Source organism: Quercus lobata, chromosome 5 (assembly GCF_001633185.2).
Source record: "Quercus lobata isolate SW786 chromosome 5, ValleyOak3.0 Primary Assembly, whole genome shotgun sequence".
In the NCBI taxonomy this organism is placed as follows: Eukaryota; Viridiplantae; Streptophyta; class Magnoliopsida; order Fagales; family Fagaceae; genus Quercus; species Quercus lobata.
The window spans coordinates 39,757,494-39,768,779 of record NC_044908.1 but is presented as its reverse complement, the minus strand read 5'-3'; the positions used below and the strand labels follow the sequence as shown (position 1 = coordinate 39,768,779).

At 32.1% G+C, this 11,286-nt stretch overlaps 1 protein-coding gene across 2 annotated transcripts; it reads right to left on the bottom strand.

The window, feature by feature from the left end:
- Positions 1-1,114: 1,114 nt before the first annotated feature.
- Positions 1,115-5,978, bottom strand: LOC115993038 (E3 ubiquitin-protein ligase AIRP2-like). 2 transcript variants are annotated; one of them, XM_031117308.1, is made up of 5 exons: positions 5,679-5,978; positions 4,418-4,568; positions 4,248-4,314; positions 3,908-4,142; positions 1,115-1,712 (listed from the first exon to the last, which is right to left on the bottom strand). In XM_031117308.1, the coding sequence occupies exons 1-5, from the start codon at positions 5,756-5,758 to the stop codon at positions 1,502-1,504; spliced, it is 744 nt and encodes a 247-aa protein (XP_030973168.1). In that variant the 5' UTR covers positions 5,759-5,978; the 3' UTR covers positions 1,115-1,501. The 2 variants fall into 2 exon arrangements, with proteins under 2 accessions (XP_030973168.1, XP_030973169.1); XM_031117309.1 differs by lacking the exon at positions 5,679-5,978 and adding an exon at positions 4,877-4,996 and having other exon boundaries at positions 1,184-1,712.
- Positions 5,979-11,286: the final 5,308 nt, after the last annotated feature.

Genomic DNA, 11,286 nt, shown 5'->3' with positions numbered 1-11,286 from the left:
CAAAGGAATCATGTCCTTACAATTATTATTATTATTATTATTATTATTTTGCTGAATGTAGATTTTATTATTCAATTTTAAAAATACTAAGATTTACATATTATTATTGACTAATAAATGCATTAATAACTATAATACAAATATCTTCCAGGTTCGACCAACGACAACATCCATCCTCTTGCACTAGCGATGCCGAGGAGGTGGGTAAGCTACGGGGTCAATATAAAGTAAATGGGGGGCCTGAGTTAAGACTAAAGACTTATAACAGAATGTCATAACTAAGATAACCTCTCAATTTTTTTACTTCAACTGCAGAGATTTTATTTCCTGACTCTCATTCTCATATTATAAAAAATATTATGTTCTTTAAAATAATTGAAACGCAGAGATTTTATTTGAGTATTTCTTTCGTGGTTAAGATTTTATTTCCTAAACTCTACTCTTGCATTATAAAAAATTTTAAATGGTAAATGGTGTGGTACTAAATAAGCCTTAAGATATACAACATTTGATCTGAATCTATCAAATTGATCTATTTCAAATGGAGAAGATCATTCCACTAACTGGAAATAAGCATGAAAAAAGTTTGATCTTATGCTGTGAAAACACAATAACAACTGGTGATAAGGAAATGTAGAATGCAAGGGTCGTGACTCTGGTACCTGAAATATGATTTAATTGAACACTGATTATGAAGTTCAATTTCTCCTTCCGTTAATGTGTTTTTTTTTCCCTTGAGTTAAATTTCTTGTTCCTCCCCTTTTTTTGGGTATGTGATGGTGAACCCAGGATATGATATCATGAAAGCTTGCTTGCCTATGACATCTTTAGAGAGCCATTTTTAAAAGATTTGCCTCCACAGAGCCGGTTTTAAAGATCTTTCACCACCTCACTTTTGGAAGGGAGATCCAGCCACCATATTGCTGAGCAAATTTTAAATGGTTCTCAAATGGATCCACCATTGATATCACCTTATTATTAGACCAACTAAACAATAAATATGATCCACATAATCTCTAAGATCATTGCCAAATAAAGAGACACTCTATCTAAAGTAATGCATGTTAGTTGTGCTCCATGGTCGATCCAAGTCAGCAGAAGCATGCTAGCTAACTCACAGAAATCAATTTATGCATTGAACAAGAAAAATCATATAGTTCATGTTACAATTAAAAAGGACATCTATGAGGAAAAGACATTCTGAGAAGCTTCTTTATAGGCAACCTCCCAGCTATACAAACATGCAACCTCCAAGCTATACAAGCATGTACAATGTGCTAGATACAATTTATGAACCCTTCAAATTAGATTATCTCAACTTCACCAGCCAGCCCATAATAATGCAGGCTGGGTTCTTCCGATCAGAAGTGGGAAGGAAGCACTGCAATTCTAACTGATCTAAATGTGCCGAATAAATTCGGTCCTTATGTAAGCAAAAGAGAAAGAGAACTACACAGAGAGACCACAAAAGATGGTGGGCTTAGGGTTTAGGCCATGCTAATCACCTTAGGTGAGAATCATAAGTGTCAAAAAGAGAATCGGGAACAATTAATGGTAACTTATCTATATACAGGAACAACCTTCTAAGATTCTCCCTTGTCGCTATTGCCATGTCAACTATGTCCTTGCTGTCTGTGAGTACCCAGAGATCACCTGAATTCACTCTCTTAAGACTATCACGACAAAAGGGACATGACTGTGATCTTGATCGCCTGCAATTGGTTGCAACAGATTATTACTTTTATCCATAAAAGTAAATACATTATAAAATAAACATAGATTTATAGCCGGGAACAATGGAAGATAAGCTAGATTACTCCCCAACACGAGAGCACATAGCTAGACAACCCAAGAAGTGCACTACATGCACGTAAACAGATAAACAATCCAATTACAACCTGAAAGTAATCTGGTGACGCAATGCAGCCTTGTAGCACCATCGACATTACTTACACAGCCAAGGTGTTCTTGTTGTTTTTATTTTTATTTTTGGTGGCAATTTGCACTCTAATGCATTTCAATTACAAGTTTAAAAATCTTTTTTAGAAAAATGTATGAGAATTACCTGAAGCACAAATGAATTGTTTGAAGATAAATAAGGACATCATAGGGTAGACATGCTAAATTTCCCAGATCATTTCCATCAACTAGCAAGATCTTTTTTGGGCCCAGATGCAAGAGCACTAGAGATCATAGAATCATTTTCCTCTAACAAAACAATAGACTTAATTGTGACTAGACCACAATGGTTACATACATCTACTTCTTTTTCAATTCAAATACATGTTATGCACAACATGGTTGCATGTGAGGTTTGAGACTTCACAAAATTCAGGCAGAATGAAAATGGATCTCTGAATCTATTTTACTGACAATCAAAGATAAAATAATTCAAACAAAAACTACATGAGCATCACCCTAATAGATGTTGCCTGATTGAAACTGCTACAATCCATTAGAATAACGACTTAAGCTCATAGAGTAGCATATCATTATAAAATGCACCAACTCTTGTAGAAATAACTTTACATTCCCTTTCTGCAATATTCAGAAATCTAATCTTAAAAGTACTCTTCAAACTTGGGTGAGATTTGACACCTCTAAAATGAAATATGGGAATGATCTAATCCAGTGTTTGCGCTTGGCAACAATAACCAATTGATTGTTGCTGCCATAAGGAAACAACCAAAAGTAGACATGAACTTGCAATAGCACATCAAACATAATAAAAGGACAACACAAATGAACTTTCAAGTAATCAAATCCAATCCAAAACGCCACATGGAAGAATTAAAAGTTCCCATCCCAAGTTATGGCACCTCTTCCATGGGACACTTTCCCCATTGAATGATAGCTTCTCAGCTAACAAGCCCTTCCCATAATCAACAGCAGTTCTTCCCATGAATCATTCAACTTCAACTCTAGGTACCATACACAGAAGGAAAAAATTCAATGAGTCCACGGGTCCAACACAATAACCGCCCATAAGATGATACCAAGTTTTATCCTCCCAACATAATCATGGTGCACCATAAATTCTAGAAGGAAAGCATTTTCATTGTACAAGCTTAGGATAAGTACTTTCTTAAAAAAAAAAAAAAAAAAAAAAAAAAAAAAAAGCTTAGGATAAGTATAACTGTCTACAGAATCAATTGTTAAAGTTCCCTTGATCATTATCAAAAAAGGACCTGATTTGCATCCCAAGCCATTAAAATTCATAAGCCACAATGCCACATCCAAGTTTAAAGTACACACAAAATATTAGAGCTTCAATAAATATTTACAGAAAGATATCCTGCACTTCTGCACCAGTCAACAACTAATATACCTTACACTACAAATTACATTCATTAGCCCATTGTCATCTACCTTTTCCTAACCCAAACAATGTTTATGATTCTGCATATTGATATTCACCCAAAAAAGAAAAAGGATGATTCTGCATACTATCTCATGTAAAGTAATCTAAAAAAAGCCTAGTTTCACGTGTATCAAGACATGTATTTATACCTCAATCATACAAAAACTTTTGCTTGTAACTGATAAGTTGCTAGCATAACTTCACCATAACTTTTGTAGTGTAAGGTATATTAATTAGTGATGTGTCGTGTTTTTCAGTAAACATTGGAAACACAAATGCATTACTAAAATGAGACCAATCAATCAATCAATGAAAAAAGAGGGCGTTCACTAGACCTTGATGAGCTAGTAATAGGCGCCAAACAATCCAACATCCATGCAACATCCAATGCATCCTTAATTAATTTTATTTGTAGGTATTAAACAGTATCTACTGGGTAGACATCAGAAAGAAGAATCAAAGAGCAAACCAAATAAATAGTTGACCATTTCCAGTACAAGAACTCGGGAAAAAAAAAAAAAAAGCTTTAGAGAGAGGTGGAAGTACCATTCTCGGTAACATTTCAAGCACATGGCATGGTTGCAGTAGGGCAATACAATCTTGCTATTCATTTCCATGCATATTCCACATTCTTCCTCTCTTTCAGTATCTACATCAGAACACTGCCTATGTTCCTCATCGTCTCTCCTTCGATACCTCTCCATGCATACTGCTTTCTGCTTTTTATCTTCTGTATCAGTAACACCTCTTTGAAGTTGCAATATAGAGGGATAAATTACCGCTGGCCACAACAGGTTTTAGACATTAGCAAGATAGAAGGGAATAAACTACACAAGTTGACAACACTAAACCCAAAATTCCAAGTATGCTGGACTCGGGACATTACCATAAAACTCTCTTATGCTTGCTTTTCTTTCATGGGTAGACATGGTGGTTGTGCCATCCACGTAAACCTGAAGCATAAGGTACATTGATTAGGTCAGCCATATCCATGATTGTAAATGAATCAAGACCGCAACAAAAAAAAAATCCCATGTAAAGAAACACAATCACAACCTTGTAAATTAGGATTCTTAAGAGTCCTAGGGCCCCTGCAAGGTTACAATCTGTCCATTGGACCAGAAAGAGGAATAGGTGTGCAGCTGGACTATATGACATTCTCATCTGAAGGCAGGCACCATCATATTCCCTTGGACAATCTGAGGCACTGCATTTCGCATTGAAAGATAAGAATTTAAACAGAAAATTAAAAATAAGATTATCAGATTAAGCTAGTAGCCTCCTGAAGTACATTAGAAAGTAGGAAATCATAAAATACATTAATTAAAGAAATAAAGAACTTTCCAATTTCCAAATAGTATGTCTTTAACATCTAAAGCATTGCAAATTCTTAGATAAATTAGATTCATCATTGTTTACACACATGGAATAAATCACTCCAAACAAACAAACAAAAAGACTATAATAATAAATAAATAAAATCATTGTAGGAGACGGGACAGAACAATCCTTAACCTGACCCCATTAGTCATAAATTAGTTTAAGTACATCCAAATCATTGAGACAGCTCCTCATCAATAAGATGTAACCATTGCCCACGTGGGCTTTAAGGCACAATGTATCAAGATAAGGATAAGGCCTAGAAAAAAGTGTTTGAAGATAAGGGGGGAAAAAGTTCTATCAATATTTACCCCCCAAAAAAAAACCCACCCCCAAAAAAAAAAAAAAAAAAACAAAGAAAAAAAAAAGAGTTACCTATGAATTATCTTACCCACCCAAAAAATTGAAATGGAATCCCAATTCAGAGACCAACATAGTATAATCAGAACGAAACCCATTAGTAACAAGGAAAATTTGAGCAAGATTGACCTATAGGAAAGGGGGTAAAAAGTAAAAAATGGAAACCCCACTTTAACGAGGTTAAAAAAAGAACAAACAAACAAAGTTGCAGAGATGAAAATCAAGGATGCCCTAGCAGTTACGTGCGAGTGTGTCACGGAGAAAGAGAGAGAGAATTGTAAGAACTAAATCCACCCAAAAAATAAACCCAAGAGCTTTCCTTTTCAAGATATATAAAATGTAAGCTGTATTATGATTTATGAGAAGTACTTGATGTTAATAAAATACCAAAAGAGGAAACAAAATCAAAAACTGAAAACACCAAAAAAAAAAAAAAACATAATCTTCAACAAAAGTGAAAGACCAACAACAAAAATCTCACATTTCGGAAAAAAAACACACACAGAGAATAAAAGAGGAAACTTTAGCACAAAAACAAGCAGAGAAATAAAAAAGAGAGAGACCCTTATGAACTTACAGAGTATTAGCGTGTTGAATATCAGCTTCAAGAACTTTGAGAGAGTCCTTGAAAGACTTTCTCATAGTAGCCACATACATCTCGAAATTTATTTATTTTTCACTCACACAAACAGATTAAAATAAAATAAATAAATAAAAAGTAAAAACCCAATTCTTAAATTCCCCAAATTTGAAACCCCAAAAAGGCCAGACTTTGTTTGTATGAGTGTGATATCTCTCTCTCTCTTCTGGCTCTCAAAGTAAGAAAAGGAACAGTGAGGTTGTTTGTTCCTTTTATTGGGTTTCTTTTTCAGTGTTGGGGGGTCCTTCAAGTTGCTTCTATTCTGTTCTTGAAAGCGAAGATGAAGTCAGGTACGGGACACGTGGAATTCACAGAGTTATCGTGGACGTGGAGCGTAGCGGCTTAAAATAATTAATAATTACTTTAATATATATATATATATAAATATATTTTTTTTTAGGGGTAATTAAAATATATATGATTGTTCAAATTTTACATCATATCTTATATTAGGTTTTAGGTTTTTAATTTTGTCAATTAAATCTAAACATATGATTTTTTTTTTCAATTGGAAGTTTCTATTTTATTTTTATATTAAAAGATAGAATGTTTTCTACTTTATTTTGGACAATAATGAAATAGATAAAATGCAATGAAACATATAAAAGATAAAAGAAACATATATTAAAAAAAAAATCTTTGATAACACTCGAGGTTTATAGTCTATATTTCTTTAAAAACCTTCTTCCCTCTCCCCATGTGTTTGTGTGTTAAAAATATTTAGTATTTAAAAAAAAAAAAAAAAGAGGTTATCAATTTGACAACTATTAAACATGTAAAGAAAATATTTGCTTTAAACTTTAAAGTGAGCAAGTAATGGATATAGGTTTCATGTTGAAATGATGATTTAATAAGTCTAAAATTTTAGTCAACAAAATTAAAACTTGATAATAAAAAAACATAGTATATATAGGACAAAATTTAGCTACAAAATTGGTTGTAGTCTTAAACTACAACCTTACTCAATATATTTTTATTGGATTTTTTTATATCTTCCATGCTTTCAAAATTTATAGAAAATTAAAGATCAATAGTTATGTCATTAATAAATTGTTTAAATTGCAACTTTTTGTAATTTTAAATTATGCATAAAAATATAAGTTTATAGATCATATAGTAAATAAAATCTGATTGATAAAAAATTTAACATGCGTATTAAGAGTGTAAAGAATATGTAATTTAATGATTAGATTTTTAAAATATGAAATAATATTTATTTTATTAAGTAAAATTATAGTTTTAAGTTACAATTAATTTTGTAGTTAAACTTTTTCTATATATAGAGAGAGAGAGAGAGAGATAATAATTGTTGTAGAAGCTTCCCATAAAAATTATTTATTTGGTTATTAAAGACAAAAAGGAAGAAGGATTTGCTGAATATATTATTCATTTTTGTTTGGGTAATAAGTGTTGAGTACTAAAAAATAGTTTTCTATCTTTTAATTAAAAAATTTCCACAAAAGAAGTTACTAAAAAAAAATACTTAATTAAAAAACTAAGGGTTCAAAGAAATGCACGAATATGAGAGAGGCCATGACCCGTGAGTGTGCGTGAGTAACTCCCGCATCTTATGCGCTCTCTAATCCATTATTATGTGATATGTGACTCAGTTTGTTTCTCTTCGTGTGTGCTTTTTTGTCTCCCACTTTTTCCTTTTCCCACGGTAGCTAGCTTTTGTTCCACGCAGTATTGTGTTGTGTTGTGTTGTGTTTGATCGTTACACATCCCCTCCCCCCTCATCTTATTTTCTGCTAATTCTAATTGCCTACCATTCTTTTTTATTTTTTGGTTTCTATGATTATTGGTTTGCTCAAAATGTTTTTGTCCTGCCAACAATTAATAAGTTGGGTAATTGTAACCGAATTTGTAGTACCAACGTTTCTTGAAATAACTTACAAGTTTTGTTCAAGTGTAATCATAGTGAGTGCATTCTTACATTTTCTTATTAATAAAAATAATTTTAAAAAAAAAGTTATATGATTTGACTTTTGAGGTTTACGTAAAATGAATGGAAAAAGAATACTTAGTACCCGTTTGAATTCAACTGAATGTGGCGTTTACGTTTTGCGTTTTCAGACTTTGTTTTTTTTCCCCTACGCGTGAACATATCACATGATTTTACTGTGCAGGAGACAAAAAACAACGTTCATGTACTGTTCACGGGTCCCATAACACGATTCACACATTTAAAAATTATTTTGCTACAGTGTTTTCAGTTTTCAGTTTCAGCAAAAATAAGTTAATCCAAACGTACCCTTATTTGAAACTTTTTTTTTTTTTTAAGGAAAATTCATAATTGAAAATTGAAACTAAAGTACTCAATATTTTAGGGAGTGTATTTTGAATAACAGTTTTATGTGTTTAAACAATATTACACGTATTTTCATACATTTTTTCACCCACACATATTTCCAAAAAATACAAACAACATTACTAGAACAACATTACCAAACATGCCCTTAATTTTTGGGGTTAAATAAGCGCAAAGATATCTCTTATAGTATATTAGTATCAGACTAATCAACAAAATATATATATATATATATATATATTGGTATCAGACTAATCAACAAAAAAAAAAAAAATATATATATATATATATATTGGTATCAGACTAATCAGCAAAAAAAAAAAAAATATATATATATATATATATTGGTATCACACTATTTGTATCATTATCAAACACAATGCGATACTTACATTTGGTTTTTTAAATGTTGTAGTATATAAAGTAATTCAATTGACCATTTCATTAAATTAAACATCACTTTTATTAGGCATGAAATATTCGAAACGTACTTTATCAGCCAAAACACAACATCTGATTCTTGCCTAACACAGGTCTATTTAATTATTTTTATCTAATAAAAATGACAAAATTCTAAAATGTGAGTCGATTGTCCACACGAGCAACAATCGAAGGTACCTGAAGAACAAAATGTGAAGAACCTATAGAGAGTACCAGTGGGGTGCCGGCTAAAGACTCTCCAAATGTTAAGTTAGTGACAGAAAAATCTCCAATAACTCTAAAAGAATGAGAGTTAGGAAATTTCACGTACCTTGAAAAAGAGGTGGCTTGGCACTTATATAGTGGTATGGAGCTGACCAAGATCCCATGAACATAGGGTCTTTCCTTGTGGGCAAGATATGGAGTTATGTTTCAAGATCCTTGAGCTTTATTGCCCATATTTAGAGGATACGAATATGTAGATAGATCTTTGGGCGTGGCGTGCAAGTTCTTTCCATATAGGAATATGAAAGTGGAGAACACATAAATGACGTGGAACTAAGTACAATCATCATCGGTATGGAGATGCTCGTCATGACACGAAGTGGCATGATGAGTCCTTATTGTCAATATGGGCCACTGGTAGGGGAGACATGAAGATCCCTTAGGAGACTGACGACACTAATGATCACGACGACACAAGTGTGTCTTGACCATGCCAACGCATTGCTATCCATTTAGTAGCCGAAGAGCCTTTAGGGTCCGTTTGGTTGGAGGGATGGAAAAGTGGGAGGATAGAAAACATTTTATTTTCTCTCCTTTTTTGTTTGGTTGGGAGTGGAAAAGTGGAAAGATGGAAAAAATGAGTTTGAATAAATTTACTCATATACCCTTATTAAAGAATGATGCCAAATTAAATAATAATAATAAAAAAGTGACAAATAACCACACAAAAAAGAGCAATCACCCAAAATTTTTTATAAAATTAAAAAACATGTTCCAAAAAAAATCACATCCAGTAAAAATAAAAATAAACTATCACTCCTAAGCCCTAAAAAATCAAAAGAAAAAAAAAATTAGAAAAAAGAAAAGAAAAAAAGAAAAGAAGAAGAGGCAATGTTAATGCCCAAGAAAGAAAAAAAAAGTGGCAATTGGCAACGTGATTGCCTAGAAAAAAGAAAAAGAAAAAAAAGAAGCAAAAAAAAAGGTGGCAATGTTACTGGCAACGCTGTTGCTCGAAAGGAAAAAAAAAAAAGAAAAAGAAAAAAAGGGCAACGTTGCTACTTAGGGAAGAGAGAAGAAAGAAAAAAACGTAACTTAAAATGAGGGTATTTGTGTAAATTATATCATTCAGCACTTTTCCTCCCCATTATCCTCCCAATTTGGAAGGATAAAAAAATGTGGGCCCGAAGGGATTATTTTTCTCCCTATTTTTTGTCTCTCTTGTTTTCTCTCCTGAACCAAATAGTGGAAATGCCATTTTTCAACCTATTTTCCTCTCCCTGTTTTCCATCTTCCATGTTTTCACCTCAACCAAACATACCCTTAGTGATCGACAATGCTTTAAAGACCGAACACTAATGTTAGTGATGAAGAGCCAAGGGTGTTGGTAAAATATTCCCTATCAGTATTAAATATTTAATTACACACTGTTCATCAATAATACTTACCCTCATTGTCTTCATAGTTCATACTATTATTATGTCAGACTTTTTTTTGGTCAATAAAAGTTTTGCCATTTTATAAATAATTTTATATATATATATATATATATATATAAAGTCTACAAAAATGTGCTATGTGCGTGGAAAGAGGTTTTTTTAAAAAAATAAAAATAAAAATACTTGTATGTTGTAATAATAGTTTGGCTAAATTACAAATTAAATCTTCTCACTATTGTTTCAATTATTTCAATTCTCTAACTTTTAGCAGTTATTCAATGTAGTCTTTCTATTTAAACTGCCCCATTTGTCATCCAAAAAATGAGGTCATTTTGATATTTTTTGAGTTTATTAAATTAAAAATAATTAATACTAATTTATAATAAAAAATTGAAATTCATTTATTTTATTATCAAATATTAGGCAATCTTTATACCTAGTGGCTTAACAATAAAAGGAAAGAAAGAAAAAAAGAAAAAAAAAAGATTCATTCGACTAGGGAGAATGTGAATTGCGTAGCGAAGAGAGTTGATGAAATCGCAGGTTTTTGGGTCTATGAGTTGGGGATCGGAGGTGGGGTTTTGGGAGAGTAAGCAAAGGACTAGCTCTTTATATCGGATCTGACACTTTTTTGGCGGTCTTCTTCTTCCTCCATTGCTACACTGGGTTTTGAAGGGAATTGTGATTTTATTTTTTGGCCAAAGTTTAGCTACAAAATTTGTTGTAACCTAAGACTACAACCTTACTCAATATCTTTTTATTGGAGATTAATTTTGACAATTCTATCATTGGATTACATCTTCTTCTTATAGATCATATGGTAAATAATATTTTATTGACACAAAATTTGACATGTGTATTGAGAGCGTAAAGAACATACAATTCAATATTTAGATTTTTAAAATATATAGCAATATTTATTTTATTTAGTAAAGTTGTAGCCTTAGGCTACAACCAATTTTATAATAAACTTTATCCCCTTTTTTTTTCTCTCAATTTTGTGAGCTAGTGAGAAGTGAGGAGATGATAGTTTTTACTTTTTTAATATGGGAGCGGGAATGAGAAGGTTCTTTCTGAAATGGGGTTTTTGGTAAGTTTAGGGTACCATGCTGCTAGGAGCTATGGGTCTGTAAGTGTGAGCCCAACATCTGGT